Source organism: Typopeltis vanoorti, chromosome 1 (genome assembly GCF_054136105.1).
Source record: "Typopeltis vanoorti isolate ZY-2024b chromosome 1, IOZ_Tvanoo_1.0, whole genome shotgun sequence".
NCBI classification, from domain to species: Eukaryota; Metazoa; Arthropoda; class Arachnida; order Uropygi; family Thelyphonidae; genus Typopeltis; species Typopeltis vanoorti.
Window position 1 is genome coordinate 100,830,982 of NC_143549.1, and position 26,118 is coordinate 100,857,099.

At 36.6% G+C, this 26,118-nt stretch overlaps 1 protein-coding gene across 7 annotated transcripts in view; it reads right to left on the reverse strand.

Moving 5' to 3' along the window:
• Positions 1 to 26,118, reverse strand: part of LOC150110256 (pyruvate dehydrogenase phosphatase regulatory subunit, mitochondrial) — a 366,839-nt gene that overhangs the window by 75,573 nt on the left and 265,148 nt on the right. For all 7 annotated transcript variants that reach the window (XM_090398625.1, XM_090398618.1, XM_090398634.1 and 4 more), the window contains exon 16: positions 2,566 to 2,655. In XM_090398625.1, the coding sequence (XP_090254751.1) occupies positions 2,566 to 2,655 (90 nt within the window). The remainder of the gene's footprint in view (positions 1 to 2,565; positions 2,656 to 26,118) is intronic.

A 26,118-nucleotide genomic window follows, 5' to 3' on the forward strand; every position in this document is an offset into this window, starting at 1 on the left:
GATTTGATACACAATGAAAGGATAGAGTATACATTTGTTTGGGTATTTTGAAGGAGGTTGAGGGCACAAGAGATCTAGTGTTGGAAAAGGATCTGAAATTCAGGGGGATCATACTGGACAAGTTGTGAAGTCATCACATCAGATCATGGCAATGATGTAGAGGATCTTGATATGCAGAAATAAAGAGGACCTGTTCAGGCTTCATATGGAATATTGTGCACAAATTTGGTAGTCTTATTTTCATGATGGTGATGAGAACACATTAGAAACAGTCCAGACACTGAATAAAGTACTAATGAGTCTTTGGAATGAAGAGTAAGAGGACAGATTGAGAGCACCTTAGTGAAAGAAAATCTTCCCCAAATGAGGGGTAAAATAAGAGCACATACCTGGAAACTGTACAAGGAGGAATAATGCTGATGTTATTTCTCTACAGGAAGATTTGAATAAACTTTTAGCTTGGACAAATGAGTGGGGTTGCAGTTTTAATGTTAATAAATACAAGGTATTATGCTTTGGGATACAGAGATGAAGCAGATTCTTTGCATGGAGAGTGGTTAACGAATGGAATGCATTGCCTGACAGTGTGGTGAATACAGACACAATGAATGAGTTTAAAGCACAGTTTGATGAGTGTTGTGTGGATGGTGCTTTTTATTACTAACAATAATAATAATAACAGAAATAAATTGATAAATTGCTATGAAGAAAGAAGACTGATTTTGGTAAGACGATGTTAATGGAAGAAAATGGTAGAACAGTAACTGCTGCAGAAGACACTGTTGATATATTCAGTGATCAATTTATAAGGAAATTTTTCATCCTCATCAGGATAAAATTATGAGAAACTTAAGTGTATATGACATAGGAGAGAATAACTTCATTGTGAGTGAGCAAGAGGTATTTGATGAAATAAATAACCTTGATGTCAATAAGGCAATAGGATTCGATGACACATCATCATGCATCTTAAGGGAATGTTCCAGGGAACTGGCAGTAGCATAGGCATGCCTGCTTAATAAGAGTCTTACAACAGCATAGGTTCCAAGGGAATGGTAAAATTGTTCCACTGCATAAAGGTGGTGATAAGGTTGTATCTAGAAATTATAGGTCGATCTGGAGTTGTGGTGAACGTATTAGAGAGACTGGTGAGAAATAGGATACAGAAATGGATTTATAGCAGCAGTATTCTCTGTGGTAATCAGCATGGGTTTGTTAAAGGAGATCATGTTTAACTAACTTACTTATGCACTATAACAAGGTGACAGATGTCTTGGACAAGGAAAATGTATATGTAGTGTAATACTTGGGTTTTGCAAAAGCGTTTGATAGGCTGCTACACAAAAAAAGTTATTAAATAAATTGAAATGGATGAGATTGGAAAACAGACTTCTGAGTTGAAGCAGTGACTAGCTGTCATATAGATATCAGAAAATTGTATATTTGGGGGGGGGGGGGAGCACAACTAGTGATCTTCCCAAAAGAGGAAGATCACTAGTTGTGCTGCAGGTCAGTTTTGTGACCATTGTTGTTCGATTTGTATATTAATGATATTGGGATGGCTTAAACTGGTGATATGCAACTGTCTACAGATGATTCAAAATTGGGAAGTGCAGAGCCAAGCAGATGTTGTGGCCTTACAGGAGGACTTGAATAGAGTACATGAAATGAGCAGGTAAGTGGAACTGTCAGTTCAATGTTGCAAAGTGTAAGGTTTTGAAATTTGGTAAGTGACAATGAGATGCATAGTATACACTTGGTGAGGAAACTGTAAAAAGGAGTTGAGAGAGTTCTGGAAGTAGAGTTGGATAAGGACCTGAAATTCAGGGACCCCCATTGTACAAGTTGTGAAGATGTCATGTCAGATAATGGCAATGATGCAGAAGACCCTAACATGCAGAAATAAAGAGGCCACTGTATGTTATGATGCTACTGCATAAGGCCTTGATCAGGCCTCATATGGATTATTGCACACAGATTTGGTCACTGGGTTTTCATGGTGATGAAAATATGTTAGAAAGGGGGGGAGGGTCCAGAGAAGATTCACAAAAGTGGTCAGTGTCGTCTTAGGGAAGTGGAGTATAAGGACAGATTGAGAGAAAATAAATTGCAAAGCTTCATGAATGGGAGGAGGAGGAGGGGTGGGGGATATGATTGAGAAGTATAAGCTAGTCAGGGATTGTTATCAAGTTGATATGGAAGATTTTTCATAAAATGGGAGGGGGGGGCATCCCTGGAAAGTGTATAATGAGGGTGTGAACAGAGGAATGAGGGGCAGGTTCTTTACATGGAGAGCGGATGTGAGTGGAATGCACTGTCTGAGGGTATTAATCACACGTTAATCAGTTTAAGACACAGTTGCATGATAATGTGTACCTCCCACAATGAGTCTCTCAGTCCATGGAGGTCAGGTGTTAATAATAATAATGATTCAATACCATAGTCAGATAACAGAAAGTTTGCTGTAGATATTTCCTGATTAGAATCAGGAAATATCTACAGTTAAAGAACTAGATACTTGAACTACATTGGACTAACATAATTCTTAAACATTCAAAAACTTACCTCATTAGGAATATATAGTATGTAACCAATTTCACCAGTATGTGTAATATGCAATGCTCTTATACCACTTGCTAAGCCCACATCAATTTCCTGATTAAAAAAAAAAAAAATGCAAAGTTCAATTATGATTAAGAATTTAAAATCAAACTCTTGAATAATCTCTAATTAACAATACACTGGGTTTCTGTACAATCTTGTGACAATATAAAAAATTTATCAAATTTGAGATGAGATGTTCAGCAATGGACAGTTGTTTATATGTTTAAAAAATAACACTTCTGGAACTCTTTTTTTAAAATTTTTTAATATAATAAATGTTTCTGTTCAAAGAACAAGTATTTTGGAAATTATGATGCTAATGAAATAAAATTGACATTTTTGGATTAAATAAAATTGCTTATATAAGCTAAATGAATATAGCATTAAGTAATGTTAACTCTGTATAACTTGGAAAACTGATAAAAAGAGAGAATTTTATGTGAATATGCAATATACATATAATATTATTATTATGATTATTATTAACATCAAACTTCTATGAAGTCAAAAATCTTATCCTGAGAGGTCCCTACTATCACCAGAAAAGATCACAAAACCATGGTGTCAACTCATCACACTCCCAAGCAATGTAATCTGCACACGACTCCTTTATATCACCCAACACTCTCTTTCTTCTGTACCTGTCCACTTCTGTTCATGTCATCTCCATTGTACAAGATATCAAAGTTTGATGTTTCTACTGTCATTCATCCCACAAATGTTCAAAAAGTGTAAATTTCTTCTAATTATTTTCTTCATTAGATTTTCTTCCTAATTTACTTTTCTGTACAGTTCTTCATTGAATTTCTGGCTGGTTGGCCGAGCGGTTCACATACCTGCTTCAACCAACAGGCTGCAGGTTCAAATGTTGGGGTGGGCATGGATGTTTGTGATTATCAATTCCCAGAGTGAGAACATTGTACTGCTTATTAAAGGTCTAAATGGCTTAAAAAGGTTCCATGTTTGATCTCTAGAGTGGGTTTCTGGACTATGTAAAAAAAAAAAAATTATAAATATATATATATACAGGGTGTTCGGGATAAATTTGACAGTTTCGTAAGGAAAAAGAAAATCTTCTTTGTATCTATTAAATTTAATGAATTGACAAAAAAACATTACAGGCAGAGTTAATTACAATACTATCATCAAGATTTACTCAAAATAACCACCATTAGCATTGATCACAGCTTCAATTCTGCTTCGGAACCTCGAACAAGCTGATGCTACAGTCTCCCTGGGAAGGGCCGCAAAAACTGTTTTAATTTTATCCATTAACTGGGCTTTTGTATTACTGGAAGTGCGATTGGTGTCTTTTTCAACTGCGCCCCATACAAAATAATCCATGGGGTTAAGGTCTGGGGAGTTTGGAGGCCAAACATTTGGACTGGTGAAGTCGTAGAAATTTTCAGACAACCATTTTTGACTTTTCCCAGAGGTGTGGCAAGGGGCCGAATCCTGCTGCCATACATACGGCCTACCATTGGCTACCCTTGTTATCCAGGGCTTGACTACAGTTAGCAACTCCACGAACAAAGCCCGAATTCCAATGCCAGGGTTCTTCAACACCTGTTCCTGCAGATTTGCGAGGAATTCTGCTGTACGAACGCAATCAGATCGTCTGCTAGGGATCTTTCTTCTTGCTACATCCTCGTAGTCACCATTGCAAGTCTCTAGTTCATGCCTGATTGTTTTTACTGTATTCAGGGAGCATTGGGCAGCAGTCGTAATATCCTTATTTTGATGGCGGGCACGAATCATCATGATACAAGTTATTCTCTTCCATGATTCAGGTGGGTTCCAGCTATCCATCCTTTCTGACATCTTGTATATGAATGAAGAAGGGTCCAAACTTTTAAATGAAGAGAAGTGTGTGTTAATACATGTAACTTACGGAAAAATATAATTAATAATAAATATGTCAAATTTATCCCGAACACCCTGTATATATGAGGGGGAGGGGTCTAGAAATTTCTGATAAACACCTAGAACAAAATATGAAAGAAACTGATATAACCACAAGAAAGAACATACAAGGATATAAGAACATAAGTTACCTTCATGACTCAGCTATTAGTATGTTCTTTCTTGTGGTTATATCAATTGCTTTAATATTATTTTTGTTCTAGGTGTTTATCTGAAGTGTTTCCAACCTCTCCCCTCATGTGTATATATCATTATCATCATGCATATCAAGGATTTAGGCCTGGCATGGCCTGTTCTGGCCTTAGAAGTCATCGTTGAATCGTTTAAGAGGACGTCCTGGTTTTCTTTTTCCTAATGGCTTGTACTTTAAGGCTTTGTTTTGGTAATCTTTCTGTTTTCATTCTTTGAACATGTTCCATCTATTTATGTTTATATTTTTTTAATTTTTTTCTATTACTGGTTCTTGGTTTAATTCTTTCATAATTTCTTCGTTTCTTTTGTGATCAAATAGGGTAGACTTTGCAGTTTTCCTCATAAACTTCATTTCTGCTGTTATCAATCTTTGTTTGTCTTTATGTGTGTTATATTACATACTACGTAATTTTATATATATATAATATATATACGTAGGCTATTCAATAAGTAATAAGACTATATTTATACAGAAAACAGATTACCTTTAATCGTCATCATTTACATGGTCTTTTTCGAAGTAACTACTGTGAGACGCGATGCATTTGTCCCAACGTTGCGTCCACTTCTTAAACACATGTGAAAGTCTGTTTTTTGAGAGTTCTTTCAAAACTGCCTCCACAGCTTTTATACATGCTTTGTTGCTTTTGAAATGGTGGCCTCTTAGTGGTTTCTTGAGCTGAGGAAACAGCCAGAAATTGCACGGTGTGTGATCAGGACTGTATGGAGGGTATGGTAGGATATCTGTGTTGTTCTTCTGCAAAACGTCCACTACACAACCAGCAATATGTGGCCGTGCATTATTGTGGTGCAATAAGAAGCCATTCTTCAGCAATGGATGCTTCCTTTTGACGTGCTTGATGATAATCGCTGCTGTGTTTATCATTGTCTCTGTGATGGACGTTGAAAGTCTTCCCTCACATTCAAGATCTTCCACATTTTGCCTTCCTTCCTTCCTTAAATGTTTTATGCCAGTGAAAAACACTTGCCCTTGAAATTGCTTCATCGTGGAAAGCTTCACGTATCATGTTAAAAGTGTCTGATGCCAATTTTTGCAAACGCACACAAAATTTAATCGCATAACGCTGTTCCAAGGACGCTTCCATTTCGAAGACTGGTTGCGCCTCGTAGGCATGCCAAAACGCGCTTGCATTTAGTCACCTGACACTCTGGCACATCAGCCCGTATACGCCATCTATCAACCTCTTTTGTTAATACATACAGCAACATTTCTTTATTCCACAGAAATTAATATTGTGATGAGTGGTTTCGCCACAGTAAAATTAGTCTTATTACTTATTTAACAGCCCATGTATATATAATTATATATATAAAATTAATAAATATAGAAAAAAAATATCCTTATCCCAACCACAGTATGAATGTACTATTGGTTTGCAGAAAAACCTCTTGTGGGCAGGAGCAACATAAAAAAACAAAAAATTAAATGCTTCATTCATTCAATTTGCAGAACTTTTCTATGGCACATTCTTTCAAATTCCAATATTTGCTTACTGTCTTTAACCATTACCAATCACATATTTGCATCTTTGCATCTCAGGAGTAGTGATCAAGGAATTAGAGAAATTGGTTAAGGGAAAAACCCAGGAATGAGCGGACAGGAATGGACACTATATGGAAGGAAACATGGTTTTGTGAAGAGTAGGTCACGTCTCAGTAACTCACTCAACTTTTATAATACATCAACAGCTAAGATGGATAAAGATAATGGGTACAGATACTGCTAGGCTTTTGACAGGAATTCTGATGAATAAATTGCAGGACGGATAGATATGAAGCCGGTGAAATGGATAAGAGCATGGCTGATGGAGAGATATCACACAGTGGTTTATTCATAAACTGACGATGCCACGAAATTATATTCTTGGTTTCATCCAGTGGTGAGCTATGGAAATTTTAACAAAGGGTTCGCATCGTCAAGAAAAAAAAAAAAAAAAAAAGCCGTATTTCACAAAAACTTTTATTAATACTGCTTGTGTACAAATTCCAATCAAAAAGTATGAGATGACAATAAACCTCTAAAGGCTATCATTTTTAAACAAATATTTCATGATCTAAACATGAAATATTTGCACATAATCACTGTGTTAATTTATCTTACATAAGAAAAACATTTTTTAACTATCAAAATATAATAGAATGAAATCTTTTATCATTTTTTATAAAACATTTGATTGGCTACCATAAGGGAAAAGGGTAAAAATAGCACATGAGCTTATATTATTTTCAAGCTTGGGCGCATTCGTTATAGAGGAGTTGAAACAATAATTCCAAATAATCTATACACTGCCGAATAAACTAATTTTTGTTAGGTTACCGTATGAGTTTGTAGGTTAATATGCTTCAAAAAAAAATTTTTTTTTGAAAAAATAAAAAAGTAAACAAGAAGAACAAGGGGCTCGAAAATTTGAGAAAAATTTAACAAAGGGTTTGCGCGAACCCCCGCAAGCCCCTTATTGCTCAACACTGGTTTCATCCTTTATCCAAGTGTAAGCAAAGCAAGTTTGTGCATGAAATAACTTCATGACAGGGCTTGTATATATTTTATTTTTTTATTTTATTTTTATTTTATTATTTTTTATGTTGGGTCCATACACAAGGAGGTTGGTTGATCAACCTATAGTACATTAGTATACAGTACTAATGTACTGTATATGGGTAGTGGGTTGGAAAAGGAGGAACTTGTTTACATTTGATTTCAAGGACTGTATATTGTATTCCTTGGGAAATACATCAGGGGGAAACTGTTCCACAACACAGCTGTAGCAGAGATGAAGGAAAAGAAACTTGTTCTGTTGGTTTCAAGGTGCACTGTGAAGGGATACTGAGCAGCAGCTGGACGTGTTCCAATGAGCTTAGCAATAAGTGGGGGAATTATTTATGCTATTTCAGATGAAGATTTCCGATGGAAATATTTATAGAATACACATAACTACACAGTGTCTAGTGTTTGCAGAGAGCTCCCAAAAAGATAAGTATTATTTTGAGAATAAATTGGCAAAATTGATTTAATCTTGATGTGGTATTGTTTGTTTTTGGCAGCTTGGTGTGTCTGTGTGATTTTTGGTGTGATTTCTGCTTTAATTAAACTAGTAGTTAAAGATACGATTGATAGTGTAGCACATGGCGCCAATGTGACGAAAAACAATGCTGACCAAGACTTCACCATCTTTGTTCAAAAACTTTAATGTAAGGGAATTCATCCAGTGTGACATGTGTGGTATGAATGCATTCCCAAAAGAGGCTAGAGTTTGGATAGATAATGATGGTGGTGGGAGACTATGCCAAAAGTGTAAGGAAAGTGAGGAATTGAAAGGTCGTGAGATAGTTGTTGTAGAAAAAAGCCAGAATGTGAGATAAAATAGTGGTTGGATAGTAAACTGTGATGTTGTACAAGATAGCAATGAGAGCCATGATGAAAGAGAGAGTGGAAGTAATTATAGAGAGAGAGAAAATGGTTTGAATGATAAAAAAAATGAGAAATTAGCTGTAATGAATGAGATCACACAGTTACGCAGAGTAATACAGGGCGAAGCAGCAGTTGGAGCGACTGCAAAACTCTTTCCCGAGTGCCTTGGCAAATGGAAATAAGCAAGTGTACGAAAGGAATAATAAGCATATGATTGGGAGTGTTTCAGAAATGAAGGAAAAAGTGTTGAACGGTGAGTCATTAGTAAGAGGTGTGACAGATGAGAGTTTGACTAAATCGAACTTACCGGGTGCGAAAATTAAGGATGTAAGTGAGAGTATTAGAGCGCAGAAGCAGAGGGTGAGAGAAATTATAGTCGTAGTGGGAACAAATAATTTGAAAGGAGATAAATTTGATATGAGAGAGGACGTGAAGGAATTATTAGAGGTAGTGAAAGAAAAGAGTGACAGAGTTAGGATAGTGAGTCTGTTGCTGCAGTATAACAGAGAAAAGTTTAGAAGGAGGGCCATAATCGCAAATGACTTTATGCACAGGTTATGCAGATGGTGTGGTGTGGAGTTTGTGGATGTGTGGAGTGAGTTTGATGGGCGAAAGGATTTGTACAAGATGGATGGCTTACATTTGAATGGATTTGGTGTGCAAAGACTGGAAGAAGTGTTGCTGAGTGAAGTGAGAGTGGATGTGCAAAATCAGGGAAACTGGAACTATTAAGGAGGGGAGGAATTGGATATGCAGACATCAGTGAGGCAGTTGAGTGTAAGAATGTTTATAATGTGCCCCAGACAGTACGAAGGATAAGAAATCAGAATGGGATAGTTAAAGTAATGTATCAAGATAGGGGTGGAAAAATGGACCTCTGCATTTCATGTATGCTAATGCCAGGAATATTAAGAACAAGAAGGAAGAATATTTGGCCTTGGTTGGCTCTTCCTGGCCATAGGTTATTGGCATTAGGGAAACATGGCTGGAAAATGATATAGTTAGTGAGATAGAATGTGTAGGGGTATAGTGTATTCAGGTGGGACAGGGAAAATAAAATGGGGGAGGAGTGTTATTGATGATAGCTGATGAACTGCAACCAAGGAGAATAGAAGTTGTATTGCAGGATAGTGAAAAGAGCTCATTTGAGGCTATTTGGTGTGAGATTGAGACTAATGGAATAAAATGTACAGTTGGGTGCTTCTATAGACCAGGTGATGGAATAGATGGCAGAGATAGTATGCATAGGCAAATTGCTGAAATGATTTTTCATCAATTTGCAGGATTTCAACTATGGTAACATTGATTGGAAGGAGGAGAGGACACATGTGAGGAAGGAACTGGATTTTATTCAGTTACTGAGGAATAACTATCTGAGACAGCATGTAATGGAAAATACTAGGGTCGAGAGTGCTTGACCTAGTAATAGCATCTGAGAATTTGACTGTAATGAATATGAACAATTTGCCACCTATTGGTGAGAGAAATCATAGGGTATTGACCTGGGAGGTGGCTAAATATGTGAAATTTTCGATTAAGACAGGGTACATGTGGAATTATCGTGCTGGCAAGTATGACAAGCTTAGGAGATTGCATGGTTCAGTGCATTGGCATGTAAATTTGCAAGGGCTGGATGTTGATAGGGCATGGGAAGTGGTCAAGGAGCATTTGCAGGAGGTTATGGCCTGTATACCTAGAGTCCGAATAGTAAATCAAGTAGGGGTTAAATGGATGAATAACACCATTAAACTTGAGTTGCAAAAAAAGACTGTGGAAGGAATTTAAGGAGAAAGGTGATCTGCAGGCACATGAATGGTATAAGGCGCAGGCCAGAAGGGTAACAAGTGTGGTAAGAAAAGCAAAAACGGGTTATGAAAGGAAATTAGCCATGAAAGCTAAAGAGAATCGCAAACAGTTCTTTCAATATGCTACTAATAAAAGAAAAACTGTACATGGCAGAATGATTTTAAGGAACTTCGATGGTAGGGAGGTCACTTAATCAGTTGATATAGTGGAATTACCGAGTGAGCACTTTGCAAGAGTATATCATCCAAGTAGTGACGTTAAAGGAAATGAAGGAACCATTAGTTTATATGGGAATTGTGGTGAATGAAGTGGAGGTGAATAGTCTATTACAGAACCTTAATGTGAATACATCAGTGGGACTGAATGGTACATCAGCACAGGTCTTACGTGAAGCGGCTAAAGAACTGTCAGTGCCCTTGACCTTATTATTTAATCTGAGTCTCAGGTCTGGTTTAGTCTCGAAGGGGTGGAAAGAGGGGAAAATAGTTCCACTGCATAAAGGAGGATCCAAGACTACTGTTGCAAATTACTGACCGATCAGCATATCAGGAGTCGTTGTCAAGGTCTTGGAGAAAGTAGTCAAGGGAAAAATACAGGAATGGATTGATAAAAATGAGATACTGTATGGGGGACAGCATGGTTTTGTGAAGGGTAGATCATGCCTCAGGAACTTGCTCAGGTTTTATAACACAGTGATGGCTGAACTGGATAAGGGTAATGGGTTTACAGTGATACTGCTGGACTTGGCTAAGGCCTTTGACAGGATACCACACGGAAGTCTAATCCGTAAACTGCAACATATGGGAATGGGTATAGGGTTGGTGAGATGGATAGGTGGGTGGTTGATGGAGAGATATCAGTAGTTTATTCAGGAGTAGAATCCAAAAGATGGCCTGTGACTAGTGGTGTGCTGCAGGGGTTCTGTTCTTGGACCACTGCTGTTTAATTTGTTCATTAACGATATAGGGAAAGATCTGAGAGGGACGGTTCATCTGTTCGCTGGTGATGCTAAGTTGGGTAGGGCAATAGTGAATGCAGAAGATGTCAAAATTTTGCAGGATGATTTGGATAGATTGGAGGTCAGGGCTAAGGAGAATGGATGTCAATTTAATGTGGCAAAGTGTAAGGTTATGCATTTTGGGGGTGAAAAGATTAGCAGCAGTATATCACATTAGTGGAACTGTACTCCAGGAGATTGATGAGGCCAGGGACTTGGGAGTGTTGGTGGATGGGGAGTTGAAGTTTAGGGGGCACATCACAAAAGTAGCTAAATCAGCTCATCAAATCACTTGGATGCTGAAGAATACTTTGAAAAGCAGAGATAAGCAAGTTATTGTTCCTCTGTATCGCGCCTTGATAAGATGATTTCTGATTACTGGCACAGATCTGGTTACCTAGGTTTCTTCTTGATGGGGAGGAGGTTGAGAGGATCCAGAGGCAAGTAACCAAGATGATAGCAGGTCTATGGAATGAACCTTATGAAAACAGGTTGAAGATTTGTGGGTTGCAGAAATTGGTTGATAGGTGGAAAAAGGGAGATATATGATTGAGACATTCAAATTGCTGAAGGGTTTCTATAGGATTAATTCAGAGGATATTTTTGAGAACCGGACTGGTGGTGGGAGGACTAGGGGACATCCATGGAAGCTGGGCAAGAGTGTGGTTAGTAAGGGTATTAGAGCTGGGTTTTTTACTTTTAGAGTGGTGATGAGTGGAATAATCTGCCAGAGTCTGTTGTGGGTGCTATGACAGTGAATGAGTTCAAGGCAAAGTATGATAGATACTGTGTGAATGTCAAATAGTTGTGATGGACATGGTGCTTAGCACCTTCCTCAATGAGTCTTAAGGACTCATCATGAAGGTATTTTCTTGATCATAAATTAGTATAATAATAATATTTGGTTTCGAGATCAAGCAACTCCAAGGTGCCCAAAATTATAATATTGCAGAAACCAAACATCTGTGCGAAAGTGGTAGGAGTGAGTTGGTGAGAGATGGGTCACTGATCAATGTAATTGCTCTCCTTCGTATCGAGTCAAGCATTTTGAGGGAGTGGCCCACTCCCAATGTGAGAGCAATATTCAATAATTGTGCATATCTGGGTAAGATTTAATTTGTATAAGGTTAACAGCTGTTCAGAGGTGAAGTAACATCTTCAGCGAAAGAGAAATCCCAGTTTTTTAGAAGCTGAGGACGCAATGGTTGTGATGTTTATGCCAGGAGAGGCTTGATGTCAGGTTAATTCCAAGAAGAAAAATCTTATTTTGTCTGGAAATTTGGATGTTGTCAACAGTAATACTGGGAGAAAATGGTTCTTTTTTGTGAAAAATAAGAATGAAGTTGGTTTTATTAGTATTGAAATTGATGAGGTTGTCTGTACCCCCATTGGAGGGTGGCTTGAGATCAGAACTGAGGGCAGTAGTGGTTGATGTTCCGTAGATTGAGGTGAGTTGTGTAGAGTAAGGTTTATCAAATGAAAGGGAGGAGTGCAATGGGCACCCCTGTCTGTCATCTGCAAAAGTGTATGTCGGATTGGAGGTCAACTGATGTAGATCGTTGATATATATATATATATATAGTAGGAAGAAGGTTGGTGATAGGACAGGACCTTGTGGAACCCTGTATATATAGAGGCTATACACATCTAGATAAATATAGAACAAAAATTATATTAAAGCAACTGATATAACTGCAAGAAAGAACATAAAAGTGGTTTATTTAGGAATAGAGTCCAGTAGAAGGCCCGTGACTAGTGGTGTGTGTGCTATGAGGGTGGCCTGAAAAGTTCTCGGTCTAACAATGAAAAAATTAATTTAAAATTTCAAAATTATAATTTATTAATCTCCCTTAAGACTAATATATTTATTCCTGTGATGATTCAGTGCCATTATTCCATCCCTGTAGTGGTTCTCAGTAAGATCTGCAAAATATCCCTGTGATGATTCAGTGCCATTATTCCATCCCTGTAGTGGTTCTCAGTAAGATCTGCAAAATATCCCTCTACAGCTGCAATCACCTCTTGATTTGAAACAAAAACGCTGACCAGTGAGGAAGAGTTTTATTTTTGGGAAGAAATAGAAGTTAGAGGGAGCCAAATCTGGGGAATAGGGTAGATGTTCCAACAATTCATAGTGCAGATCTTTTAATTTTCCCATTTCCAAAACACCTTTGTGGGCAGGTGCATTGTCCTGATGAAAAATGATTTTTTCCTTCTGAAAACCCAAGTCTTTTCTCACGAATTTTTTCGTCTAGTCTGATTAAAAGATCAGAACAATATTCCCCAGTTATTGTTTTACCCTTTCCAAGGTAATTAATAAACAAAATGCCTTGGCATCCAAACACCCATGCCATGACCTTTCCTGCTGATGGAACCGACTTTGTCTTCTCTGGCTTCTGTCCACTGTTTTGACTGCTGTTTGGATTCTGGTATGTAATGGTGAATCCAAGTCTCATTCATAGTAATAAATCGACGCACAATCAGTTTTATTCTTGTTAAAACAGTCCAAGCACTGTTCAGAGATTTTCATGCGAGTGCATTTTTGTTCTGCTGCGAGCAAGCACAACACCCATCTTGCAGAAAGCTTTTTCATATGCAATTCTTCATGCAAAATATATCCTACACATTCTTTTGAAATGCCTATAGTCTCAGCAATTTCACGCACTTTGACTCACCTGTCATCCAATACCATATCATGCACTTCATCAATGATTTCTGGTGTTGATGCAATTTTTGGACATCCTTCACGTGGATCATCTTCAAGGCTGATACGGCCATGGTTAAACTCAGCAGCCCATTTCTTAATTGTCGAAAACGAAGGAGAAGAGTGCCCATAAACTTTTTATGAATTTCCAATTAATTTCTTTTGGCGCTAATGCTTCTTTTACAAACAATTTTATAACCGCATGATACTCAATTTTATCCATTTCAAGGGATACAGATAACATTTTTGCTTCGGACAGATGTATAAAACAAACTACTTGATAGAATGACTCGCAATTTCACATGGTTGCTTATGACAGATGTACCAACTTAGAAAAAAAAATCTTGCCGATAGTGTTGCCATTGATGGTCGAGGCCATGAACTTTTCAAACTACCCTCATACAAGGCTCTGTGCATAAACTGCTACTATTTTATTTGTACAATTAATGGTGTAGAAAATGATCTGAGAGGGAATATCAGTTATTTGCCAATGATGAAAAACTAGGTAGAGCAATATTCAATAAGGATGATGTTAAAATTTTGAGGGATGAGTTACATAGACTGGCAATATGTGCAAAGAAAAGCAGATTTCAATTTAATATGGCAAATGGTAAAGTTATGCATTTTTGGATGAAAAGATTACCAGCTGTGTACGATAGTGATGGATATATACACCAACAAATTGATAGAGCCAGGTAGCATTAGTGAACAAGGAGATGAAGTTTAGAGGAAATATTGCAAATGTGGTTAAACAGCTCATTGGATTACTGTTATTTGGATTTGTTACTGAAGAACACCCTGATGAGCAGAGATAAGAAGACTATTATATCTCTTTATAGTGCCTTGATAATACCCCATCTTCACTACTGTGCACAGATATGGTCACCAGAGTTTTTTGGGGATGAGGAGGAGGTGGAAAGGATTCCGGGGGTTAGTGACTAAGATGGTGGCAGGTCTATGGAATACACTTTATGAGGATAGGCTGAAGTTTTGTGGGTTACAGAAATTGGTAGGAAAGGGATAATATGATTGAGACACACAAATTACTGAAGGGGTTTTTTACAAGATTAATATAGAGGAAAATTTTCATAAAATTTTCCTCTATATTAGTAGTAGGAGAACTCCAGGGCATCCTTGGAAATTAAGCCAGAGTGTGGACTAGATTTTTTGCTTGGAAAGTAGTGAACAAGTGGAATAGGTTACCAGAATCTGCTATGGGTACCATGACTGTGAATGGGTTCAAAGCAAACTATGATAGATATCACGCAAATACTGAACAGTGCTTGGCATAATGTTTAGGGCCTCCCTCAATGAGTCTATGGACTCCATGAGTTGCCTATGTAATAATAACATCCCTAGACAGCACTAGTGAATATGTGCATAAACTTTCACATTTCAGTTCAATATTCTCAGATTTTTGTCTAGTTCATTGTTTTACTTTTCAATATATTATCCATTGTCTGTAGGCTTACTTTTACTGTTGTTATCCTAGCACTTATCTTCATTTTACACTCTAATGTTGCCTCCTAGGTATGTGAAACTCTTAACCTCATCCAGCTCATTTCTACTGATCTTTATTTGGTTTTTAATACACTTATCTCTGAATACCTTTCTGAAGGTACAACTTTCAAATGGTAATTCAGCAGACCAACTATAGGATAATAGAATGTTATTGTATTAATCTGATGGTAAATTAGGTTCAATATTAGAAAGATTTCAAATCCGCTAGCAAATACTCTTGATACTGTTATTCTGCTATGGATACCAAAGGATGCCCATTCACTGATTTCCATAAAGTAAGGAGTAAAGAGAATAATCATAACTCAAAAACTGTACGATGAATTTTTTTGCAATTCGACGAAAAGCAGCATGATAAGCAAGGTGAGAGAAATACTCACAAAAATTGTAAATAAATACTTTAATTCAATAACAAATGGGTACACGAAGTCAATGGTCATAAAACAAGAGGTCAAAATGAGACTGTAAAAGTGCCTTAATAAGGAATATGCTCATCCCTCACAGCAATGCAGTTCACAATGATGTTTTATACTATTTATAATGGTGTTCAGGAGCTCAGTTAGTAATAACACCCAATGCTCCTGCAAAGCTCTCCTGAGTCCTTAAAGGTTATAAGTAGGGCAGTTGGGAGTAGCAACGTGTCTACCTACAGCATCCCAGACATGTTCAATAGGATTAAGGTCAAAAGAACTGACTGGCCAGTCCATACATATGATAGTCTCTTCTTGAAGATATTGGTCAACGAACTTTGCTCAATGAGTATGAGCATGTCTACCCATTGCACCCTCAAATGGATGAACATAGGATTCCAGGATGTCAGCTATATAAGTTGCTGCAGTCTTGGTTGTAGTAAGCAGCATATACAGGTAGGTGCATCCACTAAATGAGGTGACTCCACCAAACCCTTACTACCTCCACCATAAGTGTTTCTTTCACAGACATTAGAGCAATGATAACATGTTGCTGGTTCTCTCCAGATCAGAGTACATCTGATATCACTTTGTAGAGCAAATCAGGACTTGTCTGTAAAGTGGGTCCAGGTAACATCGGGCATGGTCCATTTCAAATGGCTTCTGTGACATGGGGATAGGGACACACAGACCACCTTTGTGAATCCTCTGCAAACAGTGGAAGCAGATACCAATGTTCTGTAGCCAATGTAAGGTCAGCTCTTAGCTGATTCAGGATAGCATCCATGTTTATGTTTTAGCAAGCAGATAATCGGAGATGTTGGTTATCCACTGCAGTTGTAGCCTTCCTACACTTTGAACTGGAATGGTTCCACAGTCTCTGAACTATGAAATAATTCACATACAACCATCTGACTACTTCTGCCTGATTTCGGCCAGCCTCTGATCTTACAATGGCTCACCATATGTCGTCTTGTAGTCTCATATCCAAGAATAAGAATTCTGCTATTACAAAATGTCTTGTTCTTACTCTAAAAATGAAAATGAAAGCCATGCCAAAATTGTTCTTGTCCCTCTAGCCAAGTGCTGAAACATTTCCTCTACATTAATTGCATAAAATTGCCAGCCTGGCTGGCTGAGTGGTTAGCATATCCGCTTTCCAGCCAAAAGGCTGCGGTTCGAATCCCACCGTGAGTATGGATGTTTGTGATTGTGGAAATACCAGTGGTGAGATGGTCGGTGGTAGATGGCATTGGTGTAGTTGCAGTCAGTTGGTGAATTGAGTTGGTGGAGACAGAGTTGTAGAGCAGGTGCCTCCCTTGATGAATCTCTGAACTCCATGGAGGTGTCAAATAATAATACAATCCTTTTAATTAATATAAATGTTTTTATCATAATCCCCTATTTTTCTCCTATTCAACCAACTTATGCAATCCACATACCCTCAATCTATCCTCAAAGGACACATTCCACAGGCCACTCACCATCTTGGTCACTCGCCTCTGAATATTTTCCACTGCTTTCTCACCCTCCCCCCCCAAAAAAATAACCAGGGGGATCAGACTTCAGCACAGTAATCAAGACGTGGATATATCAATGCCTTATAAAAAGGAACAACTTCCTTATCACTACATGTTAATGTGTTCTTTCAATAGCCAAGTAATCTTATGGGCTACCTTAGCAATATGTCCTCTAAACTTTAACTCTCTGTCTACCACCCCTAAATCTCTAGCTTCAACTATTTCCTGGAGTGCAGTGCCATCAATGTGATAAACAGCTTGTAATCTATTTATTCAAAAATGCATAACTTTACATTTCTCCACATTAAACCGACACCCATTATCTTTTACTCATAGTGACAGCCTATTTAAATCATCCTGTAAGCTCTCCACATCTGCTTGATTAACTATTACTCTACTTAATTTTGCATCATCAGCAAACAATTGAATATTTCCTTTCAGGTTATTTCTATATCATTTATGTACAAATTAAACAGCAATGGTCCCATCACTAAACCCTGTGGCACACCACTAGTCACCTGTTTTCGCCTTGATTCTGCTCCTCCATATATTACTTTATATCTGTCCAGCAGCCACCCTCTTATCCACTTAACCAGTGTCATATCCATCCCCATTTGTTCTAATTTGCATAACAGAGTTCCATGTGAAATTCTGTTAAATGTCTATGCAAAATCCAGCAAAATCATTGTGTAGCCATTTCCTTTTATCCAACTCAGCTGTTACTTCATTATAAAAAGTTAATAAATTACTAAGGCATGATCAACCCTTCACAAAGCAAAGTTGACCCTCATACAGTATCATATTTTTATCTACCCATTCTTGTATTCTTTTCTTGATCAATTTTTCTAGTACTTTTACCACCAGTCCTGAGATACTGATTGGTCTATAATTTGCTACTACAGTCTTAGAACCTCCCTTATTGAAGAATTATTTTCCCCTCGTTCCACTTCCTTGGAACTCTACCAGAGCTAAGACTCAAATTAAAGCACCTAGTCAGAGGCATTGCCAATTCCCTTGCACATTCTCGCAAAACCCTAGATGATATTATCCCATATCTGAATTTGCTAAGATCTAATCCCATAGCTGAATTTGCATTGAGATTCTGCAATATCTTAAGAACCTCCAATTCATCTACTTCTGTTTTCCTACATTAGTGACTGTCAGATAGGTTAAAACAGTAACCTCACTAGAATGATATATCCTTGCAAAGTGGTCACTAAAATAGTAACTCAACTATTTTATCTGCTTATGTCTCCTCATGACCATCAACACTCATTAAGGTTAATCTTCCATGGTTATTCTTCCTCTTACTTGACACATAATAAAAAAAAAACTCTTTGGGATTTCCCTTGGCATGCTCAGCTAGATTCTTTTTGTAATCTGATTTTGCTATCTTGCCATGCTGGTCACATTTCTTGCCTCAGCCTTGTACTGTTCATGAGTTTGTTAGTCATGTTTCGCTATATATATCCTCCACAGCATTTTCTTCTTCTGTAGCTCGTGCTTAATGATATTGCTCATCCATCTAACTCCTAACTGATTAGAACCTTCTAGGTAAACAATTTAGTACTGCTTCCTCTAGATCAGTGCTTCCCAAACTTCTGGATATCAGGGCCCCCTTTGAAAAAATTAAAATATTTCACAGCTCCCCTCGAAAAAAAATCATAATATAGACATATATTATTATAATATTTATTGCATTTATATTCAATAAAAATCATATACAGTGAATATTGCAAAAATCAAATGCAAATATTACATTTTTAGCATCTTACTTACACATTTGACATGACACATTATCTCACATTTTTATATAGATAGATAGATATATTGTTATTGTACATTTGCAGTACAAGCACATGAAATGTAAAATGATTAGTAATAAAGTAAGAATTGAAAACATAAAATAAGTTTAATAACAATTTAACATGATGGATGTGTAAGTTAAATTAAGGAGATAAAAATCCCTTATTATTTTACAGCCAGTATGTGAAACTCTGAGATCGAAAACTACGATCTAAGAGTTTAATACCTTTCTGGCATTCGTATAGTGAAGGTATGCAAGTTCTTTTCACTTAAACTTTCATATCATCCAGGTCGATGAGACCTCAAAAAAAGGTTGAAACCGGTCTGGGTAGTGACCTCTGCTCATAATGTAAGGCATTATTATATCTCCTAGGAGCTGTGTTTTACATTATGAGAAAATATCAAGGATAGTGAGGGAGCTTGCTCCCCCTTTGCTTCGAGTTGCCTTGGTGTTGTACTACCAGGTGTTCACTTACGCTTGATTTTGCCAATAGTTCTTCGGCATGAAACTCATAGATCGTAGTTTTTGATCTCAGGGTTTCGCATACTGGCTGTAAAATAATAAGGGATTTTTATCTCCTTAATTTAATTAACTTTGCCAGAAAAAAATAGCTGTTTGGATTTTTATCTTGTGATGGATGTATTTCAATACTGCTACACAAAAAGTCAATATCAGGTGAAATATTTGAAACTGCAATTCTTAGATTTCTGCTTTGAAATGAAACTTATATAAATAAGCATATATTTACTAATATTCGTTAAGTGCCGAAATACGCAAGAAGCGAAATTGGTGAACTCGCTTCAATGTGTGATTTTTTGCCATTAAAATATAAAAAATGACAAAAAATAAATAATAAATAATAATAATTAAATACATTTCTTTTAAGATAAAAAAATCTACTTAGTCCTAAAACATTTTAAATTTCTTTTCATTATTTCACGGTCCCCCTCGACAAAACCTATGGCTCCCCATGGGTGCTGCAGCCCACAGTTTGGGAAATGCTGGGTTAGAGCAGTGCTTCCCAAACTTCTGGATGTCAGGGCCCCCTTTATAAAAATTAAAATATTTCATGGCCCCCCCCTTGAAAAAAAATCGTAATAGAGACATATATTATTATAATATTTATTGTATTTATATTCAATACTAATTTATAATTTATATCCAAAAACATATGCAGCGAATATTGCAAAAATCAAATGCAAATATTACATTTTTAGCATCTTACAGGTGTACACATTTGACATGGCACATTATCTCAGATTTTTATATAGATAGATATATTGTTATTGTATATTTGCATGTTGTACACAAGCACATGAAACATAAGACGATTAGTAATAAAGAAAGAATTAAAAACATAAAAGACGTTTAATAACAATTTAATGTGATGGATGTGTTTCAATACTGCTACACAAAAAGTCAATATCAGGTGAAATATTTGAAACGGCTATTCTTAGATTTCTTTCCAATTCTTCCATTGATAAGCAGTAACTATGTTTATTTTTAATTACCAATAACAATGAAAATGCTGTTTCACAAAAGTATGTAGATGGGAAAGGAATTAACATATTAAGGCTGCGTTTTTGCTAATGAAGGACATTCTTTTTGTCGTCGAATCCAAAATTTGGATAAATCACTGTTAAGAAATTCTGATTTGAGGGTTGAATCTGCTCTTGTATCAATTAGTTCTTCTTGGGATGACCATGGAAGATTGCTAAATTGTAGAGAAGGAGCAAACGGTGTTCTTATCCAATCATATTCTTTATCTTCATTCAAATTAGGAATTTTTTCGAATATTTTTCGAAAAAACCATAGAATTTGTGAGGTGGTTAATTATTATCCTTCTATTTTCTGTTGATAGTAAAATATTATTTTCTTTAACATACTTATGAAGAGAAGTAAACATTTCCGTTTTATTTTCCTTAAAACTTTTTAACCACGCAGAAAGTTTACTTGGAAATGCTTGCAATTTAATGCTTAGTGTTAATATATTGGTGCTTTTTCCTAGCAGAGAAAGATTCAATTCATTAACTTTTTTGAAAAAATCGAACAGATAAGAAATGAAACATGACCAATTTTGATCACAAAAATGAGATGCTAACATGGGATTCTTATCAAGAAGAAAAATTCGTAGTTCATCTTTCAATATTAAAACTCGTTTTAGAACTTTTCCATGGGACAACCACCTTACTTCTGTGTGATATAAAAGAGTGTCGCAATTGGAATCCATCTCCTGGCATAAAATATGAACAGTCTTGTATTGCATTACTTTTTATATAATTAACTACAGTAGAAACTTCTGATAACACTTTACTCAGCGATTCTTCCATTTGTCGAAATACTAAGTTTTCTCTATAGATAAGGCAATGAACATGTCTTGCATTCGGATAAACTTTTTTTACTTCTGCTACAAAACCTGAAATTCTCCCCGTCATGGCTGTGGCACCATCAGTGCAAATCCCGATGCACTTTTGCCAATCAAGTTCATATTCTTTAAAAAAATTATTAACTCTTCCAAATATATCGTTTATTTTGGTTGTACCAGAAAGATTTCTGCAAAACAGTACATCTTCATGAATTTGAAAATTATAGAGGTATCTAACAAAAACCATTAAATTAGCGTCCTTTGTATTATCCGTAGATTCATCAAGCTGAATGGCAAATGCATTACTTTGTTTGATTCGTGAAATTAATGTAGACATGATATTATCGGCAATGAAATCTATTCTTCTTTTAAGTTTTAAAAGAGGTATACCGTGAGTAGACATATCGATACAAAATTAATAATGGAAAAAAAAAAACTCACGTACAAAGATTATTTAATAGTATAATTTTCGCCTGTGTGTCACAGGCATCTTCAGTAAATTAAGCTCAAATTAAACAATAACTGACAATTCCAAAAAGTGCCACCTAAGTAGCTGGTGTAAGGTAACTAAAAAGGTCAACAACTCCTAAAAAAAAAAAAAAAATCAATACAATGAAAAGTTAGGAAAAATTAGCTCATTTGTAAAGTACTATCTCCCATAAAGGTGATAGACGTAAGCCGTCGGATCTGTTTAAGTTAGGAGAATGAAGTAGAGTTTCAATGTTTCTTTATAAATGCGTTCCATGAGAAACTGACTTTTGTGAAGAACTCTTGTCTTTCTCCAATGAACTCTGTGTCTAGTGGAGATGGCATGTTCTGCAAGTCCAGACTTTTCAGGTTTAAAGTATTCAACATAAGATTGGTGTTCTTCTAGCCAAATAGAGGCAGATCCTCCCGTTTGTCCGAAATAAGATAATCCACAAGAGCACAGAATCTGGTAGACACCTGGATGATTAAGATGTGGAAGCTTGTCCTTAGGAGAAGTGAAAAAGGTGGAGATTTTTCTAAACGGTCGAAAGGCAACAAAAATATTCAGTGGTTTTAAAACTTTTGCTATACATTCACTGATGCCTTGTACATAAGGGATAGTAATGCGCGTTATTTCTTCTGTGTTTGAAGAGGAAGACATATTAAAACTACTCAAAGTTCTTTTAATGAAACAATTCTTATAATCATTAGATAGAAAGGAAGAAGTTATATATTGTAGTTCTTTCTGTACAAGCTCGTGTGAAGAACAAAAGGAGTGGGCCCGATGAACCAGCGTTTTAATAGTTCCCACCTTTTGACTGGGATGATAATGAGATGCCGCGTGGATATAATGGCCTCTATGAGTCTTCTTTCTATAAACTGAGAAATGTAGGTTATCATCTGGTTGGCAAAGAATTAGAAGATCTAAAAAGGCTAACTGCTTATTTGATTCTACCTCTAGGGTAAACTTGCTCCTAGAAGTAGAATCAAATAAGCAGTTAGCCTTTTAAGATCTTCTAATTCTTCGCCAACCAGATGGTAACCTAACACTAATTCACTTGCTTCCACCCTAATTGCTCAAGTTTCCCTGAATTTGCGCTTTAGCATGCTCAGTGAACAGCTAGACACCTAATACCAAAATCCATATAGATGCAGTCCATCAGCATTGTACAAATCCTTCTTTCTATCAAACAGAGACCACAAATCTACAAATTCTAATCATTCCTGTTGCACAACCTATGTATAGACTTATTGGCTATCAATGCCCTCCTCCTCAGTTCGCCTACATCATAGCGTGGTAGGTGGCTTATAGTTTTCACCTTCTCACTCTTCAGTTTTCTTTCTTCTAACAACTCCTTTACATCCTCCCTCATAGAATATTTCTTGCCTCTCAAATCATTCGTACCGACCAAGACAATAATTTCCTTCGACTTACCTTTTTGCATCTGGATGGCGGCATGACTAATAATGTGAATTTTTCAACTGGAAAACACGATTTTGTCACACTTTCGTTAAGTACTCCCCTGATCACTGAGTCTCTACATACTTTTCTCTTTAACTTATTTTTTTTTTTTTGTTCAATGGTCTTTATTGGTCAGACTGCCAGCTTCTTTCTCTTTTCAGCTCTGCTAATCTCTTACTGCCTCTGCAATTTTTCAATTTTGCACTTTGTCGTTTGAAGGATAACATTCAAGCATACAATTTCTTTATTAATGTCCATTTCATTCTCCTCTATTTCCACAGCCGCATGTTTGACATTAATAACATAATTTTCCATCCTACCATTGGTACTGTCCACTCTACTAATAATTGCTGAATATGCTTACCTCAGACACTCACCTTTGAAACACTTAATACACACTAAAATGATGATGATGATGCACTTTCTGACAATCAAGTCATGAAATGGAGTGCAATTATATTCAATGCCCATTTACATGACAACACTGCATTCACTCATATTACAGTTTTAGCAACATGAGGTAGCTGTGAATCAAAGAATACAGTTTTCGTGGACTCTGTTGAGGACATCATTCGCTATCTATCTCTCTCTCTCTCTCTCTGTGATCAGTGTGAATTATAAGTGGTTTATGCCTACTATTTTAATTAATTGTTGTCAATAATGCAGATAAAATCGAAGTAAGGGTACTATTGCTTCCAGTGAAAAGAAGAAGACTCATAAACCTATTACATTAGATAATAAGATTAAAATGATTAAATTTGGTGACAAGGGTGTATTAATAACTGAGATTGGCTGAGGATTATGCTTACCTCATATCACTGTTGTTACAATTATTATAAACAGATCGAGTTCTTTCTCAGTGAAATGAAAAGTGCTACACCAGTCAATGCTACACTCATTACCCATAACTTATATCTACTGTATTTATCCTTAATTACAGTTATCTATTTCTAACTTTTTCATCTGTGAAAATTATTGTTTTTTTTGTTTGCATAACTGATGCAAATAAAGCATTTATTTATGTCAGTTACAACACATAACATACATGACTGCTTAAAAATGTTGTTATTACATTGTTATAAGTGGGAGGAAAGCAATGATTTGGTATGTGACGAAATAGTTTGGAACCTAATGTGTCGTATTATTGTACCACTAACAGCACCACTCATTTGTAATAGCCAGTTGGCATCACGTTTTACATAATGTACTTGACTTTCATATGTTTTTTGACTTTTCTTCCCAAGTTATTGCGATTTTTCTCTTTGTAGCTTAATTTACAGAAACTAGTGTATTATTATGGAGATGGGTGCACGTATTATTTGTTGAGTTAAGTGAAATTTTTCATATGCAGACTTAATGAAGAATCCGCTGCTGTTTATTCCTTAGATTCACATCATAAATGTATGAGGTCTGTTCAAAAAAAGTCTGGGACAACTGCTATTATAAAGAAACTGGGCATGCACTACCATATTGCTTTGTAAGCAGATATGTATATGTTGTAACATAACAAGATAAGCCTAAAGTCACTGCCTCACCTCAGTCACCCAAAGAACTTTAATGAATGAACATGAGTTTATTTTATTATTTTTTTTTTTTTTGAGTGCTCTGATGTTAAGAATTAATGAGTGCCATGTGTGCATCATGTTTTGCATTAAACTTGGAAAAAAAAAAAAAAGTCAAGTTCAACTTATCACATGCTTAAAATAGCTCTCAGGAATAATGTCTTAAGCTTCTCAAAGTCATTTCTGCAGTTCAAAAGGTTTAATGATGACTGAACTTTGATTGAAAATGACTCTCACTCTGGATAACCACTGATATCCTGCACCCACAATTTGGTGGCTCATGTTCACAAAAATGCCATCGACAATTGGAAAATTACCAATGGAGAGCTAGCCTAAGAAAAAGGAATCTCAACTGGATCCTGCTGCCAAATTCTGGCAGATTTGGAAATGAGGAGGACTGATGCAAAATTTGTGCCGAGACCTGAGCTCTTTCAACTTGCAAGTTTCTGATTCAAAACAACATCACAGTCAATGCCTTGCTTATTCTATTCACCAGAATCCCCCCCCTTCCCATGTGACTTTTTAATAATCCCTAAGCCAAAATATGTACTTTTTTTTTTATGTTAAGCCCATATACGAGAGGTTGGCTGATCAACCTATAATACGTTAGTATCATATATGGGTGGTGGGTTGGGAAAGGAGAAACTTGTTTACATTTGATTTAAAAGCCTGTATGTTGTATTCCTTAGGAAATACATCGGGAGGAGACTGTTCCACAGTACTGCAGCGGCAGGGATGAAGGAGGAGGAAAAGGAACTTGTTCTGTGGGTTTCAAGGAGTACTGTGAAAGGATGTTGGGCAGCAGCTGTGTATGTTCCAATGGGCTTAGTACAAAGTGGGGGAATTATTGATGCTGTTTCAGATGAACATTTCCCATGGAAATCTTGATAGAATATACAAATTGCAGAGACCAAGTGTCTATGTGAAAGTGAGGGGAGCACGTTGGTGAGAGATGGGTCATTTATCAGTCTAATTGCTCTCCTCTGTATTGAGTCAAGCATTTTGAGGGAGCTTTTAGGAGTCCCACTCCAAATGTGAGAGCAGTATTCGATAGCTGGGCAGATCTGTGATTTGTATAATGTTAACAGCTGTTTAGAGGTGAAGTAGCGTCTTGAGAGAAAGAGAAAACCTAGTTTTTTGGAAGCTGAGGATGCAATGGTTGTGATGTGTTTATGCCAAGAGAGGCTTGATGTAAGGGTAATTCTGAGAAGAGAAATCTCATCTTGTCTGGGAATTTGAGTGTTATCAAAAACAATGCTGGGGGGAAAATGGTTATTTTTTATGAGAAATAAGACAGAACTGAGTTTTACTGGCATTGAAATTGACGAGGTTATCTGAGCCCCATTGGAG